The following is a 25623-nucleotide window of genomic DNA, read 5'->3' on the forward strand; positions in this document are numbered from 1 at the left end:
CAGTGTCTTTGTCCCCACTTGGAACTGAACCCAGATGGATATTTCTTCCAACACCGGGGTGGTGTTCACTTACCTTTGCTACCTGTTTGCAAATGTGAACTTTGTGCAGAGTGTCAAAAATATGACGTGATAACAGCCGGCCGGGTGGGTGGATCCTCCCTCAGCCGCCACTACCGGTTCGCCCAAATTAGATAGAACTGGCTGAATACCACCACTGGTTTATTCCCTTATCAAAGAAGCAATCAACATCTCTGCTAAAATGAGAGGAATTTAGGAGGATTAAAGGTGCTGCAGATGCCCTGCTTTAATCTCCTCACTGCTCAATGGAAGTTCAAGTACCCACGTCCACTTTCTAAGATCCTTTAGAACTAAGCCACTTTAAAACTTGTGGACTTCAACTCCCAGAATTCCCCAGCGAGCATGTCAATGGTTGTATCGTGGCTGGCTGAAGAATTCTGGGAGTTGAAGTCCACAAGTCTTAAAGTTGCTAAGTTTGGAGAACCCCTAAACCTTTTTTTCCATTGCAGTAGCTCTCACTAAAGAGACTCTAGCAATTAAGCTATTTTGCTATGACTGGCTGTAAGAGGCTTGACGGAGAAGGAGGGGACACACACATTAGAGTGATTTTCCACTTTAAATGAAATATTGATTAGACCACCCATCATCTAATTTGTGCTACTTTCTTTGCCATCCTTCAGTTCTTCAGAGTAAACAGGAGGTTGACTTCACTGAGTATCGTCTTATGAGAGGACTAAGAACAGATTTCCTGATGGTTAGAACAATTAATCAGTAGAACAACTGGCCTCCAGAAGTTGTGATTGCTCCAACACTGAAAGTATTTAAGAAGGGATTGTGCAACCATTTTCTGAAATGGTATATGTTAAGTTTGGGAAGTAACGAGGCTGGAGACCAGGGTAGTGACAACAGCTCTTTAATATATGGTGAACCCAGCAAACTGGCTGGGGAAAAACCTCTCCTTATATACTGTTTAACCGGCGGCTTCAACCAATCAGCAACGTGCTTGTTTCCCGCCAAAACATTTAAAGATACATAACACTCCTCCCCTCCCAGAAAACACTTTACCTATATTTACATATTATTTACATGTTATTTTTCGACGTAATCACGCAAATAACCTGGGCGTCTCCTGATTCTTTCGGACCTGCGCGGTTCAGTCCTTGGGAGTGGGTTGAGCTGGTCGGAGGGGCTGTTTGCTCCTCCCAGCTCTTTTGCTAGGCCATCCGGCCCTGGATTACTTGCAGACTCTTTTTCTAGGCCATCCGGCCTTGGATTAATTGCAGAGTCGTCCCTGCTGTTTCCAAGGGGAACCTGATGGCGTCGCTGGACCTCCTGGGACTCAGCTAAGTCTTGCGCCTCTCCCGGGTTACGGTCAGCTGTGGGTTCAAATAATGTGGGGTCATGGTCTGTTTCATTTAGCTCGGATTGTTCGGCTATTCGTTTTCTTATTTGATCTATGTGGCGCCTCCATACTCGGTTGTAACTCAACTAAGTATGATTTTGGACCGGTTGCTTTTATGATTTGCCCTGCCAGCCAACTTGGGCCGTCCCCATAGTTGCGGGCCCACACTCGGTCGCCTATGCCCATTTCTCTGGTTTTCTCCAATTCCCCCTTGTAACCCTCTGGTGTGTAGTGGGGGTTTAAACGGTCGAGTGGGCACCGGAGCTTCCGTCCCATCAATAATTCGGCTGGGCTTCTGCCTGTTGCAGTGCTGGGGGTTCTATGCTGAACGGCCAGAAAGAAATCTATCTTTGTTTGCCAGTCGCCTGGCTTGAGTCTGGACAATGCCTCTTTAGCGCTCCGGACGGAACGCTCTGCAAGGCCATTCGACGCAGGGTGGAAGGGCGCAGAGAGGGCATGTCGGATGCCCTCGTCTGCCAAGTATTCCTCAAACTGGGTTGCCGTGAATTGCGGGCCGTTATCAGATACTAGCGTGTCGGGCAGCCCGTGGGTTGCAAATAGGTGCCGTAGGGCTGCGATTACCGCCTCGGCTGTCATGGATCTCATGAGAATGATTTCTAGCCATTTAGAGAAGGCGTCAACTACCACTAGGAAGGTTTGGCCGTGGAAGGGGCCAGCAAAATCAATGTGGATTCTCGACCAGGGCCCTTGGGGTTTTTCCCATTCCCTGGCTGGGGCTGTTGGGGGTAGTGGTCTGGACTCCTGACAGGCCAGGCATTTTCCTACCTTCTCAGCAATTTCTGAGTCCATTAGGGGCCACCACACATAGCTTCTCGCCAACCCTTTCATCCTTACGATCCCTGGATGGCCCTCGTGGAGGAGGTCCAATACCTTTGCCCTCAATTTCTCCGGGATCACCACTCGATCCCCCCATAGTAGGCACCCCCCTTGAGCCGATAGCTCCCCACGCTTCTTCACAAACTCCTTAAAACGCTCGCCCGGCGCAGCGGGCCACCCTCTTTGTACCCAACCAAGTACAGTTCTCACGATAACGTCCCGGTAAGATGCCCGAGCCACTTCCTTAGATGTGACTGGGCCAGAGTCCAGAGAGTCAATTAAAAGTACGGGCATCCCCGGAGTGGGGTCCTCGATTGCCCCTGGTAGGGGGCATCTGCTTAATGCGTCTGCATGCCCCAACTCCTTTCCTGGTCGATGCAGCAGTTCGTAGGAGTAGGCGGCCAAAAAGATAGTCCATCTGGTCAATCGGGGTGAGAGTGCCACCGGTGTTGGGCGGTCGCCAGCCAATAACCCTAACAGGGGTCTGTGGTCTGTGACAATTTCAAAGTTTCTGCCAAAAACATATTCGTGAAACTTCTTGACCCCTGACACTATAGCTAGGGCTTCTTTGTCCAACTGGCTATAGTTCCTCTCGGTTGAGGACATTGTTCTTGAATAGAATGCTATTGGGGCTTCTGTGCCATTTGGAAGTCTGTGGCTGAGCACTGCCCCACTCCGTAAGGGGAAGCGTCACAAACTAGCACCAATGGCAAATTGCTGTGATACTGGATTAGCAAGCTATTGCTCGAGAGCAGGTTTTTTACTGCTTCGAAAGCCTTTGCTTCCGCCTTCCCCCAAGACCATGCAGTATTCTTTCCCAACAATTTATGTAGCGGCTCGGCAATCGTTGCCTTATTTTTTAAAAAAACCACGTAAAAGTTCACTAAGCCCAGGAACGCCTGTAGCTCTGTTTTGTTTTTGGGCGCTGGAGCCTTTCTTATTGCCTTAACCTTGCTCTCGGTGGGGTGAATTCCCTCTTTGTCAATTCTGTAGCCCAAGAATTCTACGGATTCTACCCCGATTTGGCATTTGTTCACTTTAAGCTTTAGACCGGCTGACCGGAAAATGCCCAAAACTTTTCTCAATCGCTCCCCCAATTCCTCTATATTTTCTGCCGATACTAAAACATCATCGAAATAGGGAACTACTCCGGGGAGCCCTTGCAAAAGTCGCTCCATTAAGTTTTGAAATAGCCCTGGTGCCACACTCACCCCAAACTGTAACCGGGTACACTTGAAAGCCCCCCTATGAGTCACTATCGTTTGGGCTTCGGCGGTGGTTGCGTCTACGGGTAGTTGTTGATAGGCTTGTGCTAAATCTAATTTAGCAAAAATTTGCCCTTGTCCCAATGAGTGCAGCAAGTGTTGCACTATGGGAACTGGGTAAGCGCTCTTTTGTAAGGCTTTGTTTAACGTTGCCTTGTAATCAGCGCAGATTCTAACTGACCCATCTGGTTTCACCGGTGTGACGATTGGCGTCTCCCATTTGGCATGGTCGACTGGTACCAGTATCCCTTGCCTTATTAGCTTGTCTATTTCCTTATCAATTTTGGGCTTAAGGGCAAAAGGTACCCTTCTTGCTTTTATCCGGATAGGGGCTACCTGGGGGTCTAGATTAAACGAGATAGGGGTCCCCTTGTACTTGCCCAGGCAGTCCTTGAACACATCTTCGAATTCCCTCATGAGTGCATCTTTAAGGTTAACGTCACTTCGGTAGATGCCAGTCACTCCCATGCCCAATGCACGGAACCAGTCTAGTCCCAACAAACTTGGCAGGGTTCCTTCGACGATCGTGATGGGCAGGGTCTTCTTGTGTGGTCCGTACTCGACTCGGACGGAGGTGGTCCCTCGAACAGGGATGCGATTCCCTTGATAGTCGTGGACTCGTAGCCGTTGTGTTTGCAGGTGTCTTTTTGCTACTGTTGGCAAAGCTTTCGCAAGAGTGTCCCAGGACATGATTGTGATCGCTGACCCGGTGTCCACTTCTAGTCGGCAGGGCACTCCTTCTATTTTGGGTTTGGTGAAGATTTTCTTCTCCACCTTGGTTCCGGCGCGGCCTATGATCACGGTCGTTCGGTTCAAGTTCGTGCCTTTTTTGTTTGAGCCAATCACAGGTCGCCTTGCCGATCCCGCGCTCTGATTGGTCGGTTTGAATTTTCGGCGGGAAGGTTGGGGTGCTCGACAAACTTGAGCCAGGTGCCCCTTCTTCTCGCAACACCGACATGTAGCGTCCTTGAATTTGCATTGTTGACGCGGGTGTTGTCCTCCGCAACTTCCGCATTCCTCCCGGTCTTCTTTGCCACGTTTCTCGGTACGACAAACCCCTTCCTCATCCTCGCCGTCTGATTCGGTCTGGATCTCTTCTTGGTGCACCGGGGTTGCTTTTGTGCTCGCCTTCGGCGTGAGTGGCTTTTGCAGGGTCTCTGCCGCTTGGGTGGACATTTCATGCGCTCTGGCTTCGTCCAGAGCGTTTGCCAGCGTTAGATTGCTTTTTGATAGTAGCCGCCTCCGCAAACGCATGTCTCTGACCCCACGGATGAGTTGCTCTAGCAGCGCCTCATCCAGGTCTCGGTACCCACAGTCTTTGGAGGCTTTCCGCAGGGCGGCCATGTAGTCGCTGATGGATTCGTCTTCTAGCTGTCGGCGCTCCCCAAATTCAAAACGCCGCACGTATTTGGACGGCGTTGGCGCGAAATGGTTTTTTAGCAGGGTTTGCAGAGTTGGCCACGATACCGATTGTACCGGCGTTGGCTCTGCTAGGGCTTCCGCGATGTCAATGATGTCAAACGGCTCCGCGCATGCGCGAGAATGGTAGCGACCTAGAGGAGCCCGAATCGGCGATGGCGGCTTTTCCTTGAAATGGAGGCTTTGGGCTGACTTACCAGGCTGCTCCGGTCCCTCGGCGTGTGGTTCGATCGGTCTGGCTGCCGCTGGAGAGGTTTGTGGCCTCTCGGTCATGCGACAGCCGAGAACGGGCCGAGGGACGGAGTGGCGGTCCGGAAGGGGGCGGCCATTTTGGAGGAAGCGGAGATGCGAGGGAGGCGAGGGAGGCCTGCTGTTTGTTGCAGGCTTCGGCCTCGGCCTCGGTTCTGGCCCTGCCTTGCCCAGCGGAGCGGCCCTGCCTCGTTTTACGGAGCCCTGCCCAGCGGAGCGGAGCCCTGCCCAGCGGCGAGCCCTGCTTAGCGGAGATCTGCCCAGCGGCCCAGTGACGAGCCCTGCTCAGCAGAGCCCTGTCCAGCGGCCCAACGGCGAGTCCTGCCCAGCGGAGCCCTGCCCAGCGGTCCAGCGGTCCAGCGGCGAGCCCGGCCTAGCGGAGCCCTTTCCAGCGGCGACCCAGCGATCTTGGCGAATTTCAGCGGCGTGAGATCGCCGGTGATTCAACCTGGCTCCGACGGCCGGTGTGGATTCGGCCTGGTTTCGGCTGGCGCGAATCCCGGCCCGTTTTTGCCTGTCGGTGGGCTTGCCGGCTCCTTCGGCGCCAGTTCCATCGGCGCCAGTTCCATCGGTGCTGGTTGGGCCCGGCGGGGCTGGGTGGACCGCGGGGGCCTGTCCAACGGCGCCCTGTATTAGGCAGCCCCACCGAGGATGGGTGTGGTAATGCCTCGGTGGGAGAGGAGGCGGAACCATGGCTGAGGTTTGTCCCCTCTTGTGGCCTGTTTGGTCGCAGCTTTCCATCATGTGTCATCGAATGGCCCTTGGTGGCCTGCTTGCTCCATCGTATTTTCCTTTGTGGCCTTATGGCCTGGCTTGCTCCATTTTTTTCCGCTCCCCTCTATCTCTATCCCGGACCATGGGTCATCTATACTGGGCGGTCATGCATTTCCATCAGCGGGATGGAGTGGATTGGACTGGATTGGACTAGCTTGGACTGGTCTCGGGACTTGGGCTGACCGCTAGCCACGTCTACCTGATTAAGATCTGTAGAACTGCTTCCCATAGGCATGCTATGGAGACTGTCGGCCTGTCTGTTCCTGTTCTGTTATCGCCATCCGGTTCCTGCTCCATCTGTCCTTTGACCAACTGGACTCCCGCTAGAAGACTCACCATTTCTATTACTTTGGGATTTTACCACCTTAGCATCCCTCGCCGATTCGCACTTTCCTATGCGCTACACTGCACGTGAACTCTTGCGCCTGCGAGGTGCCCCCGCCTCGCAGGAATGGCCCGTATCGCTACCAAGGGCCGGCCTCAATGACGGGTCTTGGGACCCACAGAGGTGGCATGCGAGAAGAAAGAGCCTTTGGGGGTTTTTAGACAGGGCATTTTTAAGGGGTGGGAGGGGTAGGGCGGGTGATGGGGGTAGCCCGTCGGGAGGGAAACCAGTTCCAGCGCATGCTCGTGGCGATTATCAAATGGGTTCGGAGGTTATGGGGGAGGTGTTCCTTTGTGTGAGGTGAGTCTATTGGCACGGTAAGTGGGAGGCAGATATGGCGGAAGGGGGGGATCGTATCGATATAGGGGGTCACGCGTTCGATGTATGCAGGCGATCGCGTGCCCCGATCCCCCTAACTTTACCCGTTCCCCGGATGGTCAGGACCCTCAGGACCTGGGCCTCCGTCTGGTGTTATGCAACCGACGGTCCGTGTGTAATAAGGCCCCCTAATACATGATCTAATTCAGGGGGGTGCCGCGGATATTATAGGCGTTACGGAGACCTGGTTGGGCAATGAAGGGGGTGTACCCCTGGTTGAGATGTGCCCACCGGGTTTCCGTGCATTCCATCAGCCGAGGGCCCAGGGTAGGGGTGGAGGGGTGGCGGTTGTGATTAAAGAGAGTTTAGAGCCGAGGGAGACCACTGTACCTCAGATATCCGGGTGTGAATCCCTCTTTGTGAGGTGGGGTCATAGATGTCAGATGGGCTTGCTGGTCGCGTACCTGGCTCCTTGCTGCGTGACAGCGGCCCTGCCCGAGCTCCTAGAGGTGCTTGCCGGGGTGGCGGTGGAGACCCCCAGACTTTTAGTCATGGGGGACTTTAACCTGCCATCTGCCGGCTCGTCATCGACGGTAGCTCGGGAGTTCTTGGCCTCCATGACGGCCTTGGACCTGACTCAAGTAGTGGATGGCCCCACTCACATCGGGGGTGGCACACTGGACCTGATTTTTGTCTCTGGTCAGTGGTCGAGAGATCTGGACTTAAAGGAAATAGTCATTGAACCTTTGTCATGGTCAGATCACTCTCTCCTTCGCCTGGACTTTCTGACCGCTACCCAACACCGCAGGGAGACGGAACCATTACGTTGGTACCGTCCCAGGCGCCTGATGGACCCAGAGAGGTTCCGGACGGAGCTTGGGCCACTTCCTGAGGATCTGGCTCACGGCACGGCAGAGGAACTGGCTGCAGCCTGGGAACGGGCTGCGGCCGGGGCTTTAGACCGTGTCGTGCCTTTGCGGCCTCTGACCCGGCGAGGTCCCAACCGGCTCCTTGGTTCTCCGAGGAGCTGAGGGGATGAAACGCGGAGAAGACGCCTAGAGAGTTCCTGGAGGTCCAGCTGTTCAGAGGCTGATCGGACACTAGTTAGATCCTATACTAGGACCTACCTAGTGGCACTGAGGGATGCGAGGCGTTGCTACGCCTCCTCCCTCATTGCGTCGGCAGATAACCGCCCAGCTGCCCTGTTCCGAGTGACCCGCTCCCTCCTTCACCAGGGGGGGCGGGGTGACCCGTTACAGGGACGTGCTGAGGAGTTTAACGGTTATCTATACGATAAAATCGTTCAGCTGAAGGACGGTCTGGACCGAGATTGCAGTGATTCGGACGAGACGTCTGAGGGCGGTCTTGGTGATGTTGTATGGGATGAGTTTGACCCTGTGACTCCCGAGGACATGGACAGGTTGCTGGGTAGATTGAATGCCACCACATGTTTACTGGACCCGTGCCCCTCCTGGCTGGTGCTGGCCACTCAGGAGGTGACACGAGGCTGGCTCCAGGGGATTACGAGTGCTTCCTTGTTGGAGGGAGTCTTTCCGGCCGCCTTGAAAGAGGCGGTGGTGAGGCCCTCCTCAAGAAGCCTTCCTGACCCGCTGTTTTAGGTAATTATCGTCCAGTCTCCAACCCGCGGCGAAGGTTGTAGAGAGTATGGTGGCATATCAGTTTCCTTCACCTGGAGGAACCTGTCTATCTGGCCCCGCTCCAGTCCGGCTTCCGGCCCGGTTACAGCACTGAGACGGCTTTGGTCGCGTTGGTGGATGATCTCTGGAGGGCCAGGGATAGGGGTTACTCCTCTGCCCTGGTCCTATTAGACCTCTCAGCGGCTTTTGATACCATCGACCATGGTATCCTGCTGCGCCGGTTGGGGGGATTGGGAGTGGGAGGCACCGTTTATTGGTGGTTCTCCTCCTATCTCTCCGACCGGTCGCAGACGGTGTTGACGGGGGGGCAGAGGTCGACTCTGCGGGGCCTCACTTGTGGGGTGCCGCAGGGGTCGATTCTCTCGCCCCTTCTGTTCAACATCTATATGAAGCCGCTGGGTGAGATCATCAGTGGCTTCGGTGTGAGGTACCAGCTGTACGCTGATGACACCCAGCTGTACTTTTCCACACCGGGCCACCCCAATGAAGCCGTCGAAGTGCTGTCCCGGTGTCTGGAGGCCGTACGGGTCTGGATGGGGAGGAACAGGCTCAAGCTCAATCCCTCCAAGACGGAGTGGCTGTGGATGCCGGCATCCCGGTACAGCCAGCTGAGTCCGCGGCTGACTGTCGGGAGCGAGTCATTGGCCCGATGGAGAGGGTGCGCAATTTGGGCGTTCTCCTGGATGAACGGCTGTCTTTTGAAGACCACTTGACGGCCGTCTCCAGGAGAGCTTTCCACCAGGTTCGCCTGGTGCGCCAATTGCGCCTTTCTGACCGGGATGCCTTGTGCACAGTCACTCACGCCTTGTGATGTCTCGTCTGGACTACTGCAATGCTCTCTACATGGGGCTCCCCTTGAGGGGCATCCGAGGCTACAGTTAGTCCAGAATGCAGCGCGGGTGATTGAGGAGCCCTCGTGGCTCCCGAGTGACACCTATCCTGCGCCGGCTGCACTGGCTACCTGTGGCCTTCGGGTGCGCTTCAAGGTGTTGGTGAATGTCTTTAAAGCGCTCCATGGCATAGGGCCGGGATACTTACGGGACCGCCTGCTGCTACCGAATACCTCTCACCGACCGTGCGCTCTCACAGAGAGGGCTCCTCAGGGTGCCATCGGCGCGACAGTGTCGTCTGGCGACACCCAGGAAGGGCCTTCTCTGTGGGGCTCCGCCCTCTGGAGCGAACTCCCCAGGACTTCGTCAACTTCGGACCTCCGAACCTTTCGCATGAGCTTAAAACCTATTTATTCATCTGCGCTGGACTGGGGTAGTGTTTTAATGGGTTTTAATGGGTTTTAATGGGTTTTTAGTTCCAAATTTTAATTCTGGCCAATTTTAATAAGTTTTTTAATTGTATTTTTTAATCTGTATTTATAGTATTGTATTTTTATTTGGCTGTGAACCGCCCTGAGTCCTTCGGGAGAAGGGCGGTATACAAATGTAAATAATAAATAAAAATAAATAAATAAAATGACCTCGGGACCGCAGTGGCTCAAGAAATATGCCCTTTTGCGGTTGTCTGGAACTCCTTGCAGTTCGTTTGCTTCTAGAAAGCTTTCGAAACGGGTCATGTACGTTCCCCATTTCTCTCTGGCTGGGTCAAACGGCGCGGGCGGAGTGTAACTGGCCATCTCCGCGTCTCTGCCCTGGGTTTGCTGGGTTCGGTTCTTCCGTGCTTCAGCTCGGTTCTGGTGCTCCTTAGCCTCGAGATCCCACCTTCGTCGCCAGTGTTAAGTTCGGGAAGTAACGAGGCTGGAGACCAGGGTAGTGACAACAGCTCTTTAATATATGGTGAACGCAGCAAACTGGCTGGGGAAAAACCTCTCCTTATATACTGTTTAACCGGCGGCTTCAACCAATCAGCAACGTGCTTGTTTCCCGCCAAAACATTTAAAGATACATAACAGTATAGGGCCTTGATGGCGAACCTATGGCATGCGTGCCACAGGTGGCACGCGGAGCCATATTTGTGAACATGCGAGTGTTGCCCTAGCTCAGCTCCAGCACACATGTGTGCACCAGCCAGCTGATTTTTGGGCCTTACAGGCCCATCTGAAGTCGGGAAACGGGCCATTTCTGGCCTCCAGAGGACCTCCAGGGGTGTGAGGAAGGTTGTTTTTGCCCTCCCCAGACTCCTAGAAAGCCTCTGGAGCAGGGGTCTCCTTTAAGACTTGTGGACTTCAATTCCCAGAGTCCCTCAGCCAGCAGGGCCTCTGTGGCTCAGACTGGTAAGTCTGTCTGTTATTAACACAGCTGCCTGCAATTACTGCAGGTTCTAGTCCCACCAGGCCCAAGGTTGACTCAGCCTTCCATCTTTTATAAGGTAGGTAAAATGAGGACCCAGATTGTTGGGGGGGGCAATAAGTTGACTTTGTATATAAATATACAAATAGGATGAAGACTATTGCTAACATAGTGTAAGCCGCCCTGAGTCTTCGGAGAAGGGCGGGATATAAATGCAAATAAAAAAAAAAAAAGTCCACAAGTCTTAAAGGGACCAAGATTGGAGATCCCTGCTCTGGATCTTGGGGAGAGCAAAAAATGGGCCTACTGGGCCCACCATGCCAGCTCGTGCTAAAAGCTGGGGAAACACCGTGTGTGTGTGTGTGCGCATGTGCGGGTGGCGGGGCACATTGAATTATGGTTGTGGACATCCACGTGTGTGACACCCCCCCCCTCATTTTTGGCACGCGACGGCAAAAAGGTTAGCCATCACTGGTATAGGGTTGGACTAGAAGACCTCCAAGGTCCCTTCCAACTCTATTATTCTGTATTCTATATTCTATAATGCAGTTGTTGAGGTGCACCTATTGGCTGTTCAATTTCCTGTGGTAAGAAGCCTCAAGCTGTACAAGTAGTCCTCGATTTACAACCGTTCATTTAGTGACTGTTCGGACTTACGACGTCAGTGAAAAAAACTGACTTATGATCATTTTTGTAACATCCCCATGTGATCAAAATTCAAATGCTTGGCAACTGATTCATATTTATGACGGTTGCAGTGTCCAGGGGTCGTGTGATCTCCTTTTTACCACTTTTTGACAAGCAAAGTCAGTAGGGGAGCCAGATTCATATAACAACCATGTTACTAATTTTACAACTGCAGTGATTTGTTTAACAACTGTGGCAAGAAAGGTCGTAAAACGGGGCAAAGTTCACTGAACAAATGTTTCGTTTAATTGTGGTCGTAAATTGGGGACCACCTCTATTGTTTTGGGATTAAAAATTGGGATTAATTAAAAACAAAATGGCTCCTTCGGTGTTGCTTGATTCCTGGTAACTCATGCAGAACAGTTTCTTTCTTTCTTTTTTTATTGAAAAAGTTTTTACAAAAATTTTCACCCCCCTTTTTTCCCCCTCCCCCCTCCATCCCCTCCCCTCTCCCTCCAAAACCACCCTCCTCCCTCCCCACCCCACCCTGACTTCCCAGAGCAAACACAAGGTATAGTTCAAAAAACAACAACAATCATACGCTAAATTTTCCCTAACACAAATTATAATCCTCCCCTTCTTCTCAAATCCTAACTTCCCCCATACAAATCAGAGATAAATACATCCTAATCATTCAAAGGCAATCTGATATCTCTTAATCTGATATCTATTTTGCATATATTCAATCAATTTTTCCATTCAATTAGATATTTTTCTTGTGTAGTGTCTTTCAAAAAGGCTGAGATTTTGGCCATCTCAGCCAAATTAGCAACTTTCAACATCCATTCTTCATGCAGAACATTTTCTTAGCACTAGCAATAGTACTTAGACTTACATAGTGCTTCATAGAGCTTTTTACAGCCCTCTCTAAGCGGTTTACAGAGTCTGCATATTTATTTATTTATTTCAGGGTTTACATTGCAATATCAGTAACAATAGTATCTTGAGATATCTCACTTCACCCTAGAGTGCCTTTACTGAAACTGTGGTTGTATTTTTTGCAACGGACTAAAACTGTTTGACTGGAAACGATAGATAAAATACATGACCTATGAATCTATCTTTTATACCTATCTTTCTATTACCCAGAGTTTGATCAGATTTATTTTAATTTGATTTCAAGTTTTGATTAAAAACTAAAAAAAAATTATCATCCAATCATTAAGTTTCCAAAAACTTCTGTGACTTTGTTATGCCAGTATAGAAATGAATTAAAATGGGTGTATGGATTAAAAAAAAAAAAAGAACAACTTTCATTTGCTTGTTCAATGATTTCTGGTGTGGGAGATGAAAAAGAAATAATTTTTATCAATATTGCTTTCTTCCCTTAATTTCAGCATACTAATGTGTTATCCTTTTGATGCTGAGCACAGTGGCAATCCTCACTCTTTCGTTTTAGCAATAAAAGTAAAGCCAAGAAAATAAATAAATAGCAGCATATTTGTGATTTGCAAGCGCAAATGCAAACTATTTAGACGCTTATTTTAAATAATTTCAAGCTAAGTAGTTTGTTTGTGGCATTGATTGCTAAATTGCCTTTAACTCACAACGTATTTCTTTAAATTTCGAGTTTCTAAAAATCAGTTGGACATTTGCCTTTTCCATTGCTTATCTCAAATTATGTATCATTTAAAATGTGGTCAATAAGTAATTCTATTATTAGAATTATTGTAAATAACAGTGATTTTACTTTTGTTTTTTCCACATAGGTTTTAAATTGCTTTTATACTGGTTATACTTTTATATAGTTACATTTTAATGTGTTTTAATTGATTGCATGTTGCCTAAAAACATGGGTTACTAGGCAATATAAAAATATGATTCAACGTTGTCTATATTTGCATGTTTGTATCCTTTATTTTTATCAGCTGCCTTAATGGAAACGTATGATTTTATTAGTCACTTCCCTGCTCAAATGAAATGTTCAAATAAATACTGTATAAATAATGAATGCAAATACATTAAAGCAAAATTCAAAATAAAGCAATTATGGAATAATGCATCTGCACATCCATACATGCTCATCAAAACAGACTTTTCTTGACTTCCTTATCAAGTCAGAGAAAAAATTTCTACTTCTGCAGAGTAGATTTTGGGTATAAAGTGTAGAAGACCAGATCCCAGCTAGGTTATAGTTAATCCTAAATTTATTTATCCATTTGTTTAGCAACCAGTTAAAGTTACAAAGGCAGTGATAAAAGTGACTTATGACTAGTTCTCTCAGTTTCGGCCATTGTAACATCTCTATGGTCACTTGATCAAAATTCAATTGCTTGGCAACCAGGATATATTTTTCAATGGTTGCAATATCCTGGGGTCATGTGATCTCTCTCTCTCTCTCTCTCTCTCTCTCTCTCTCTCTCTCTCTCTCTCTCTCAGTGTGAGTGTGTGTGTGTTTGTGAGAGAGAGAGAGAGAGAGAGAGAAATATTCTAATAGGGTAGAACTATCTATTTTTCTATGGTTGTTCCATCTATTCCATCTAGCAATCTGTTTCTGAAAACCTAAACAGAATTAAAGGTTGGGTTGCAGAACTGAACAGGTTCGGTTCTGCAACCCAACAAGAAAGACACAGACTTCAGAGGATAATTAGAACTGCAGAAAAAATAATTGCTACCAACCTGCCTTCCATTGAGGACCTGTATATTGCACGAATCAAGAAGAGGGCCGTGAAAATATTTACAGTTCCCTCACATCCAGGACATAAACAGTTTCAACTCCTACCCTCAAAACGACGCTATAGAGCACTGCACACCAGAACAACTAGACATAAGAACAGTTTTTTCCTGAAGGCCATCACTCTGCTAAACAATTAATTCTCTCAACACTGTCAAACTATTTACTAAATCTGCACTACTATTCTCATCGTTCCCATCACCAATCTCTTTCCACTTATGACTGTATGACTGTAACTTTGTTGCTGGCAATCCTTATGATTTATATTGATATATTGACCACTATTTGTGTTGTAAATGTTGTACCTTGATGAACGTATCTTTTATTTTATGTACACTGAGAGCATATGCACCAAGACAAATTCCTTGTGTGTCCAATCACACTTGGCCAATAAAAATTCTATTCTTCTATTCTAAAACAAAATAAAACACTTTTGCACAGCTGCAATATTCCTACAATACTCCTAGTCTTTGACGTAATAGATAAAAGCAAATCACACTGATTTTAATTATCTGCATACTTTATATGTCAGGTATTGCCTGTTCATGAAATGCAAATGCATTATTATTAAATAATCATTATTAAGCTACTTTAATTAGTTTAATAACCTATGGGAAGGAAACTCATAGAACTATAGGAATTTGGTCAGTTATAATCATTTGCAGCAACCCTGTGGTCACGTGACTACATTTTACAATACTTTTGCCAAAAAATGTCATTTACAACTACAGCATTCACGGCAAAAAAAAAGATGCTAAAATTGTGTGGTTATGCTTTACAACTGTCGCAACCAAAGACCATGATGGACAGGCTCCATTACAGTTATAACTCGAGGACTACTGGTAGTCAATGATTATCTTGGATCTCCTCAAAGATATTTGGGTGGTATGAGTGATGCTGATGGACCACAACGTTCTTTTAATCTTGAGTCTCCATCAGTGGATCATCTAAATATCTGAAAGAAAATCATTTAAATCACAGTATCTCAGCCTGGACAACTCAAAGTGACCCAGACTGAGAAACATTGATATAAGTCATCCATGAAAATTGGTTGTCCAACCTCTTTTTGAATGCTTTCCATGAAAGAGATCCTACATTCTCCATTGGTAAATTGCTCCACTGTTGAAAAGATCTTATTGCCAGGAGGGTTTTCCTCACGTTTAATATAAAATAAGTTTTATATCTGATCTTGTTTCCAAAGATCAGAATCTCGTCTTAGCATCAACAGTTGTCCAGCTACAGCCATGAGTTTCCTTTGGAAGACTTTCCTCAGTGGTGAAATCCATTTTTTTTTTTACAATCGGTTCTGTGGGTGTGGCTTGGTGGGCATGGCAGGGGAAAGATACTGCAAAATCTCCATTCCCACCCCACTCCAGAGGAAGGATACTGCAAAATCCCCATTTTCTCCCACTCCTGGGAGAAGGATATTGAACAATCTCCATTCCCACCCCACTCTGTGGCCAGCCAGAGTTGGTATTATCCGGTTCTCGGAACTACTCAACATTTCAGCTACCGGTACTTCGAACTGCTCAGCATTTCCACTACCGGTTCTCCAGAACCTGTCAGAACCTGTTGGATTTCACCCCTGACTTTCTTCCAACTGTCTTTCTTTGAGATTGAGTGGCAAGGGCAAAACAGAGAAACTGCCGAAGCCTGCAGAGATAGTTCTGAATTCAAACAGACCTCTTGGCATTCTCTAAATAAAATTCTGTCAAGAGAACCACCAAGTACTATTCTCCATTCTAAAGCAAGTTCTTTGCTATAAAATTGTCAGCTGGCGGAAAAGAAATACATGACAATGTCGTTATATTGTTTTCGTACAGGTTTACTTTTAATAATATGTTTTAGCTGACGGTTATCAACCTCTCCCCCCACCCCAAAAAAAACCCCTTTTATTGGTTGGTATAAAATAGAAAATACACCCACACCCTACCCACAAAACCGTCTGGCCATATGATAGACATCTCTCTAAGTTTCTCAATAAAAATCTAATCATCTACCCTTCCACCGAATTATTCTAATAGAAGAGACTTTGTAGAAACTATTCAGTAATATGATGGCTTGTTAAAAGCTGTTGGAAGAGAAACAAAGATATGTAGAGGGAAGAAAATTGCACTTGTCACCAGCTAGATCAATACTTTCATCAAGCTATAATCAACGGTACCCCACCACTATTTAGAAAGTATAATTAGTTCAGCACAAACTAGCATTTGAATGTGTGCTATGCTTTAAACCGCTTGACTCTATTAACACTGAAACACACTATTGTATGCTGTGCTTATTATAAAGCTGATTTCTCCATTGTGTGCAAATGATTAATTTCTTCTTTTCAAAAAAAAAATAAAAATGGGTGCAGTGAAAACAATTCCTCTTATACCGTAATTACCCCCCCCCCCAGTCTAGCTTACTATTTCACATGAAGAATTGGATCTGGTGTTATCCAATATTAGATCAATCACTCATAATAATCATGAACTATACAATTTGTTCCTATAGTTCCATCAAGACTGAGTACCAAAGTTTTCATTTATAAATCACTAGCCAAAACACAGAACGTATGTCACAAATCATTTTTGATGCAAGAGAATAACTGGCAGCTATCAAATCCTGCCAATAAATTCATAAATTAAATTAAATAAATCCTAAAGTCAACCTTAGCTCTGAAGCTTCATGGAAATGCCATACTGAATGGGTTTGCTATCCCAACTTGAAATAATAGTAGTAGTGATATGTTTAAGCTTATATACTGCTCCATAGCACTTTATAGCTATAACAGAATAACAGAGTTGGAAGGGACCTTAGAGGTCTTCTAGTCCAACCCCCTACTGGTTATGACTTTGTTTGCCTCTAGGTGTTCACAGATTAGTTGCTTGATTATCTTTTCCAGATTTTCCAGATTCTTTCCATGTATTGATGTCAGGCTGATAGGTCTGTAGGTTCCTGGATCCATTCCCCCCCCCCCCTTTTTTTTTAATGGGAACTACATCAGCCCTTTTCCGGTCATCTGGTAGTTCCCTGGTGCTCCCAGAATTTTGACTAATACAGTTCAGTGGTTCTCAGATTTTGTCTCCCAAATCCTTCAGAACCTTGGGGTGTAACCTGTAGTTGCACTGAACCATGTCAGATATTCTAAAATAATATGTGTAATCACACAAGCGCTTACCAAAGATGAATACTCTCTCGGTAGTTTAAATTGTGAGTATTATTTGCATGGTGCCCCCCAACCACCTGGGTCCTCATTTTTACCAACCTAGGAAGGATGGAAGGTTGAGTCAAGTTGTTTTCGACTCCTGGCAACCACATAGAGAAATTTTCTCTGTGATATTCTGTAACCTGGTCTTTCAGATCTTCAAGACAAATTCCTTGTGTGTCCAATCACACTTGGCCAATAAAGAATTCTATTCTATTCTATTCTATTCTATTCTATTCCATTCCATTCCATTCCATTCCATTCCATTCCATTCTATTTGTGCACTTAAATGAGAAGTAATATGTGCCTGTTAAATAAATAGAGTTGTGATGAGTTATTGCAGAATTTTAGGGGTCTTGAGTATTATTGTGAGTTTGGATATTGTTTCAAATCAAACAATACAATCTGAAGGCTTAACCATATGTGAAAAGAACATGGTACCCATTGACTTAGGGATTGAACTAGATAACCTTCAAGTCCTTTACAAGTCTATAATTCTATGAATATATTGGCCTGATGCTTTGGAGTATTCCTGGTCCAGAATCTTATATTCTACAAATATACAGAGCTGTCCTATAAACTTGGGAAAGTGATGTGATAGGCAATCATAGCCATTTGCGGCATGGAATGTCATTTTCTCAATCATCCACCCATTTCTTTAATGTTATTTTGAAGTAAGCATGAAGAGATAGAATAACACACTCTATCTCTAATTTGATATGTCACATAGAGGCTACAATAAAGTTAATGCTGACACCTCTGATATAGCTTCTTATTTAACCAGAGACTCAGAATACAAAATACATAGAAAAAAAATTGCATGCCATTGACAATATGCTAGTCTTTAAATAGTTATACAACATATATTCTAGGAGGTGATGTAGAGGAAAAGCAGGCAGAGCTGGGAGGCGAAGTTAAACAAGTCACCAGCCTAGAATCGTTATGTTCCCACAAATGGTCTAAGTCCAATCCCTCTTGAATTCCATGAACCCGTATCTGGTGCAAATTTAGCATTGAATTTTAATTGACTAGATTCTTGTTGTATAGGCTTGAACAATAAAAAGTCTGAACCGCAACTTAACATACGGTCCTGACAGGTAGAAAGTTTGGGGATGCCAGTCCACTGACATCATTGGGGGAACAGAGTAATTTTGGAATTAGCAAATCCTCAAGGAACAAAAAAGCACTGAAGTTAGTAGACTAGGAGTGCCAAACTTGATTTCATTGAGGGCTTCATCAGGGTTGTGTTTGACCTCGGAGGGCCGGGATAAAGGTGGCCAGGATGGCTGTGGCCAGCTCGATGTCACTTGTGTTGGGGGGCCCTGTGGTGGCCTAAGAACTCTGCCAGCAAAAATGGGCTCCCGAGCTCCATTTTGGCTGTGACAGCCCCCTACAACCCTCTGCCAGTGAAAACGGAGTTGGGAGTTTCACCTACAGCCCTCATGAGCTCCATTCTCGGCTATGATGGCCTCCTGCAACCCTCTGCCAGAAAGAACAGAGCTCAGGAGGGCCTCACGTCGCCTTCTCAGGCTCCGTTTTCACTGGCAGAGGCACTGCAGGCCAGTCCTTTGCTGTTTCCAGGGTGGCCCCATGGACCAGATCTAAGCACCCCGCGGGTCGGATCCAACTCCCAGGCCTTGAGTTTGACACCCCTGTAATAGACCATTAACTGCCTCATTACCAGGATCCCGTTTTAGGAAATTCCACCCACTGAAACCTGGGAAAAATTGATAGATGTGGGGGCTTTGACTATTTTCCACACCAGAGCTATAGAGTTCTTGTCTCACCTGGCTTACATATCCAACTTTTGCCAGAAACAAACTGTGCTGTCTTTGTGTACATGGACTCAATCGGAATAGAGCTGAAAGGGCCTCTTGGAGATCCTCTAGTCCAACCCCTTGCTCAAGGAGGAGACCCTATACCCGTGACGGCGAACCTATGGCACGCCTGCCACAGGTGGCACATGGAGCCATCTCTGCGGGCATGCGAACCAACGGCCAGGTCAGCTTCACCGCGCATGCCCATGTGCATCCCGCTGGCCAACTGATTTTCAGGTCTCTGCTGGGAGATGCATACACATGCATGGGGGACGGGGGGGGGTCATGCGTGCATGCACAGGGGTGGGGGTTGTGATCCCCCCCTCGCAGCCCGTTTTGGTCCCAGGACGCTTCAGGGAGGCCCGCTAGCACCAAAACAGGGGTCGTGCATACATGCACGAGGAGCAGGGGGAGCACAGGGTGGCACGCACATATACAGGGGTGGGGCCTGGGGGGGTATTGCATTATGGGTGTCGAAACACACATGCGCTCTTTTGCACACGTGTGTCTGCTTTCGGCACCCGAGGAAAGAAAGGTTTGCCATAACTACCCTATACCATTTCAGACAGGTGGCTGTCCAGTCTTTTCTTAAAAACCTCCAGTGATGAAGCACCTACAACTACGGAAGGCAAGTTGTATTGGTTAATTGTCCTCACTGTTAGCAAGTTTCTCCTTACTCGGTTTAATTAAAGTTGCAAAGAACAGGTATTAATTTACAGTTCAAAATACAAATTGCAAATGATGCAGCCAATGACAAAAGCACCCCCTCACTAATGGTTTATTTATTTATTTTTATTTATTTATTAAATTTTTATACCGCCCTTCTCCCGAAGGACTCAGGGCGGTGTACAGCCAACGATAAAACACAAAATATATACAATTAAAACAACATTTAAAACATAGCAGATTATAAAGGCTAATAATTAAAAATTTAGATTTTAAAATTTTAAAATATTAGCAAAACCCCAAATTTAAAATTCAACACTGTTATGCCAGCCCCGCTTGAATAAATAGGTGTGTTTTGAGCTCACGACGGAAGGTCCGAAGATCAGGCACTTGACGTAGGTTCTAGGCTAATGGATGCATCGCAGTGTGTTCCTATGCAGAAATCTGGATTATGTTCTCAAACATGCCATATTAGTGTGAAGTAATTAGTATTATCTCAGTGAATCCCCGGTGAATAAATTAAATCTTGCTGCTAAGTTTAAAGTCTCACCCTAGGTCATTTGCACCTCTGGCATCAAAGCAGCAGTGAGGTCTATGGCTCTTAAGCTATGGATTTTATGTCTCTTTCTTTCTCTTTTCTTTGAGAGAACAGCAGCTGTTTACATTAGAAAACTTGCTTTATTTAGTTCCATGCATCACAAAGCAATTACAGATTTCCTGGTGCTTACTCTATTACAGTGAAAACTAACCAGATTTCTTGTGACATCTTAAAGACTGAGCCATTTATTGCAGCATAAGCTTTAATGGACTGCAGCCCATGTATCAGATACATGAAGCATTACTTTGAGTTATGGTACACATAAACACATACCCGTGGCTTGAAATTAGGGAGGTTAGAAAGAGGAAATAATGAAGTTACCAGTAGAATGTAGAGAATGCAGTGAGTAATAATTATCCTTTCATCTTCATCACTATCACCATCATCATAATCATCATCGGCCACAAAGACTTTAATGAAAAATGTAAAATCTGATTTACCGATACTAGATTCACACACACACTTAGCTCATAAATGCAATTTCTTCGGTTTTAGCTTAGCATGTGGCATGAGTCTAATCGTTGTGGTTTGACAGCCAGAAATTATGATTTAGGGTATTATTTGAACCAAACTGGTTCGATCTACCATAGCCATTCTAGGTTCCTAGATTCTAGTTCTAGGTTCTGGTTCTAGGTTCTGGTTCTAGGTTCTAGTTCTGGGTTCCTAGTGTTCTGACCTAGGCTTCCTGAGATGGTAAAAGCACACAATTAGTCCCAAAAACCCTCTTTGTATTTCAATGGCTGTGAATTCTGTTCATTCACAGCATTCTCATTCTGTTCATTACAGATGAGTCACAAATAGTTTGTGTCCAACAGAAGTCTGCTACAGTCTTTGGGGATAAGGCTGATAAGCCCCCACCTTTATCTCCCTTGACGTGCTGCCAAGACCTAATTGGCATTGAGTTGTGCAAGGCCACATGGAACACAGAGTCAAAACGGAGCTGCAGAATTTAAACCGGCAGGAACAAATAACATTGCTTCCTACAAAGGCTTACGTGTGTTTGCTCCTCCTTTACGTCTTATGGGAGGGGCCAGTCATCTCCATGCCTTACTCCTGAGTCATCCCTTTTGTCTTAATTGTTCTTCCCTTCTGGCAGCTCTGCACATGTGTGCACTGGGAACAGGCTCTGTTGTGTCTTCAGCCCCCGAGCCGGGCCTCCTGGCAGAGAGTGACTCAGAGAGTGAGGAGAAAGAGCCAATGGGGCTTCCTCTCTGGCTCCACTCCAGGACCCAGAGGCAGGCCAGGTGGAGGAGATGATGAGGCCTCTTTCTCCTGAACCTTCCACCTCCCAGGAAATGCCTCAAGACTCAGCTGCTGACAATCAGCCCTGGTTAAATCCCAGGCATCGCAGAAAGGAGAGGTAGGAACAACAAAAGAAGGGGTGGGGCAGGCCTAGAGAGTACTGAGTCATGGAGCCACACCCCATAGGGTATAAAAGCAGGAGGAGCTGCTCTATAGCTTCTTGTGATGGACAAAAACTGACTCTTGGAAACTTTGGCTGCAATATTTTGAGACTAAGACTTTGGCTTCTGTTTATTTCTGAACTGCAATTACACTGGTCTGAGGAGATAGGATAACTTGGCAGGCAATTGCAGGTTCATTGCCAGAACTGATATCTGTCAGAGTAAATTGCTGGCAGATATAGTCAGCTCACGTGTCTGCTTGGTTGTGGTTGGTGGGGACAGAACAGGCTCCCTCCTGTTCCTCTGCCTCGCTGATGTCTGGTTCTGGAGGCTTCGGAATCCGCACATAACTCCCAGATGGCCTCATCTCTGCCTCCGAGGCAGAGCCTTCGTCCGAGCCTTCCCCAGACTCCAGGACTGGCCCATGTTCCTCCCCAGCCTCCTCAGTGTCCAACTCTGCTGCCAGCTCTGCAGGCTGCCAGCGGACCACAACACCTAAGTTCTAGGAAATACTGTACACCATGGAAAAACAAATGTGGCATAACAATTTGTGTGATCCAGCACACACATACTGTATTTGTTTACATTGCCCTTGTTCAAGTCACGGGGAATAAACACTGTGAACCTGTAGGAATCTGTTGAAAATTTGTCATATCAAGGACAGTAAGAGGTACTGACCCTATATGGCTTAGGGGTTAGGCTATTGGAAGGACTGCCTCTTCCCCATTACATCTACTCAGCCTACCAAGATGGAACCATGTTGCGGGCCCATCAATTAGGAAAGTACATCTGATGGGGCCATGAAAAAAGGACCTTCTTTGTGGTGGCCTGTCAACTTGCTTTGCTCTTTTGCTTGCAGCCAGATAACAGAAATCAGGGAGGGGAGAGGAATGATTGGAATATATGGGTGGCTGAGAGGGAATTGAGGAATTCATGTGGACCATCTGTGTCTCGGGAGAATCTTGACACCTCAAGGTCTAGCGATGAGAGCTTTCTGAAGCGAGCAGACTTTTTCCCAAAACAAAGAGATCGTACTGGATTGGTGGACACACTGGACAGTGGGTAGCCCAGGAAAAGGGGGATTTTAACTATGTAGCTTTTCACGCCAAAAGGCAGAACTGGCTTTGCTTTCTACTTGTGCCTATAGGGATCTATCAGCAAAGTTATGTCTGACTAGGTGGCTCAGTGGCTAAGACACTGAGCTTTTCAATCAGAAAGGCCGGCAGATCGGTGGTTCAAATCCCCTAGTATAGGTCTCCAACTCTCTTACTGTTATACTCTTGGTTAAAAAAAAAATGTCCCAGGAGTCTCTTTTGCTGCCTGTGCCAATGGGACGATTGACATGGCCCCTTCTCTCTAAAACATTGGTTACCCCTCAATTATGGTTTGTTCCCATCTTGTTGTTTTTCTGCAAGGCCCTGAAGATGTGGTTTGTCTGCTGATCTGGGGACCACAAATGGAGACGGAGTCAATCAAGGGGTTGATTTTTTTGTGTGTGTGTTATTGCTGCAATCAGGAGAAGGGGTAGGATTGTATGTGTCGGGCATGAACAACCAGATTCACATGTGTAGAGTGTAAACTAGCTACTTTATCGCTCAATGTCTATTTCACAGCAGTCTTCCCAGGTGGTCATCTTGCCTCTAGAAAAGACTAGATAATGTTCAGTGGCATTCAAGGGAGGTTGGATCTTGCCCTCTTGTTTTCTAATGTTGATTCCATACTAATCCCCTGCTTGACTCCTCCTCCCTGCTGGGACAGTCTGTCTCTGACATCGTGGGGTTTTAAGTTGTAGATTTTTAATTCTATCAGCTGCCTGGAGTTAGCTATGTATGAATTTGGGGAGATAAATCAATAAATAAATGAAATTGAAAAGTTCAGTTGGAAAATGTGATATACTGTAGTGTTGCATGCACACAGCTACACTTTATTAATTGAAACTGCCTCATAAGGTCTCCTGCCTTGAACAAGGAGTTGGATTAGAAGGCTTCCAAGCTCCCTACTAGCCCTATGATTCTATGATAACTAATGCAAAACTTAGATAACCGTTAGATGGCACTAACTGGTTAGATTTTTCTCTATCATCCTTGTGCCATCTAGTGGCCATCTGGATGTTTGCAACTGTCATCTGCTAGCCCTATAACAAAGGGTGTCAAACTCATGGCCCGTGGGACAGATACGTCATGCGCTGGTCACGCCCACCTCCAGTTTAGCGAAGGGGGGGGAAGTCACAATATGTCATGTGACGACAACGTGACACCGTGAGTTTGACACCCCTGCCCTAAAAGAATCAATCTGAGACCCAAAAGTGCTTTTTCAAGAGGGAATTGGACTTTCTTGGGGATTTTTTTTGTGAAGATGTTTTCTTTTCTTTGAAAACATCTTCAGAGAAAAACAAGAAAGTCAAGTTGTCTCTTGAAAAAACACTTTGGGAAAACCATGACCTGGATGACTGAGAATCTCCATGGACAATCAATCTAAGTGTTTTTAGTTTTACAGTTATAAATCTGTAACTTAGTTACAAATCTGAGTGTTTGTAGGGGAAGAGCAGACAGAGCCTAGGAATGGAGTCAAGAGAGGACTCGGACTAGAATCATTACATGTCCACAAACACTCCAAGTTTTTTTTTTTTATTATTATTATTATTTTTATTTGAATTTATATCCCGCCCTTCTCCGAAGACTCAGGGCGGCTTACATTGTGTAAGGCCGCCTTGAATTCTGTTAACTTTTTTCTAGTGCCAATTTTTGCTAATTGTTAATTGACTAGATTCCTATATGTACGCTTAACCATTAAATTTTCTGAACTGGAACTTTCATGTGATCCTGATTATTCGCACCTAGTAGGAAAGCCCTCTTAATCAGGGATGAAATGCTACCGGTTCAGGCCAGTTCGTCGGAACAGGTAGTAAAAAATGCTACCGGTTCACCAGAACTGGTAGTAAAAAAAAAATGCTTTAAAAAGTAAAAAAAAAAAAAGGTCCAATGATTGCGCGGCACAGCTGATTGTCGCACAGCTGATCATCGGAACTGTTTTTTTTTCTTTTTAAGCATTTTTTTTACTACTGGTTCACTGGAACCAATAGTAAAAAAATGCTAAAAGAAGGGGAAAAAAATGTTCTGACGATCAGTTGTGCGACGATCAACTGTGCCGCACAATTTATATTCACTAGAAAGCAGGAAATCTAAATCACGTGGCACAGCTGTCCACCCCCCTCACTGTTCTACTTACCTTTGCAGATTCAGAAAAGGCTGCGGCGCGCATGCGCGTGAAGCACACATTTGCGCATGAAGCAAACCGGTCGCAGACTTCAGAGCATTTCATCCCTGCTCTTAATCCCAATTTACACACAATGCAACCAACATTTGAAGAGTGCTTGGAGATTACATTGGTCTGTAGCTACAGGGTATTCTCTCAGAAGGGGAAGACACAGTTTTCAAGCAAAAAAAAAAAAAGCAAGTGATTTATCATGTAGGCTACAAACATTACCTCGCCTTGCTTGCATACCTGATTAGGAACAAACAATGGAAGATTTAAAGCAGGAGCAAACTTTGTCCTTGATCATCCATAATTATTTCTCACTTGCTTCTTTCTTCAGGAATTATACAAGACGGCAAAATTGAACAAAGAAAGCGTGCTTTTAATTCTTGCATAGCCCTCTGTGGTTTATTGCTTATTCCCTTCATTGCCAGTACTTTGTTTTGTGCACCTTATCTGTTTTAGGATGCTTTCTAGAAAACTTTCTTCCAGGACACCCGGATAATGCACCGTCTAATTATAACTTTGTTTTTGTCTGCTAATGGTTTGCTGATGTTGGTTGGCCTCCTACACTATCCAGGATTTGTGTCAACTCTCAGTTGAATCACCAGTCAGTGGTATTTGTGATGCCTTTTTGAATGTTCAGTTGACAGTTTCATGTTTAATGAATAAAGATAACAATAACAACAACAACAATAAACTAATGCCATGAAAATGAAGATACAAGAATCCACTGATAATCCAAGCTGCCAACTTTGCAGCGACAAA

General features: G+C 46.2%; 2 protein-coding genes across 2 annotated transcripts; both read right to left on the reverse strand.

The window, feature by feature from the left end:
- Positions 1-219: 219 nt before the first annotated feature.
- LOC131195082 (uncharacterized protein K02A2.6-like) lies at positions 220-2884 on the reverse strand. Its single transcript, XM_058176709.1, has 2 exons — positions 1546-2884; positions 220-254 (listed from the first exon to the last, which is right to left on the reverse strand). The coding sequence occupies exons 1-2, from the start codon at positions 2861-2863 to the stop codon at positions 220-222; spliced, it is 1353 nt and encodes a 450-aa protein (XP_058032692.1). The 5' UTR covers positions 2864-2884.
- A 191-nt stretch (positions 2885-3075) lies between these two features.
- On the reverse strand, positions 3076-4821 carry LOC131195927 (uncharacterized protein K02A2.6-like; the record flags this gene model as incomplete). Its single annotated transcript, XM_058178227.1, has 1 exon — positions 3076-4821. A coding segment is annotated over exon 1 (1701 nt), but the record flags the coding sequence as incomplete, so codon positions are not given.
- Between the last annotated feature and the right edge of the window lie 20802 nt (positions 4822-25623).

This window comes from Ahaetulla prasina, chromosome 3, assembly GCF_028640845.1.
Source record: "Ahaetulla prasina isolate Xishuangbanna chromosome 3, ASM2864084v1, whole genome shotgun sequence".
Taxonomy (NCBI): domain Eukaryota; kingdom Metazoa; phylum Chordata; class Lepidosauria; order Squamata; family Colubridae; genus Ahaetulla; species Ahaetulla prasina.

Bases quoted from the DNA above. Each gene is read 5' to 3' on its own strand.
- LOC131195082 (XM_058176709.1), bottom strand. From the start codon at position 2,863: ATGTCCTCAACCGAGAGGAACTATAGCCAGTTGGACAAAGAAGCCCTA. The intron at 255-1,545 runs GGCAAATCATAA...CTCTCATTTTAG, and splicing joins CGGCCCAAGTTGGCTGGCAG to CAGAGATGTTGATTGCTTCT.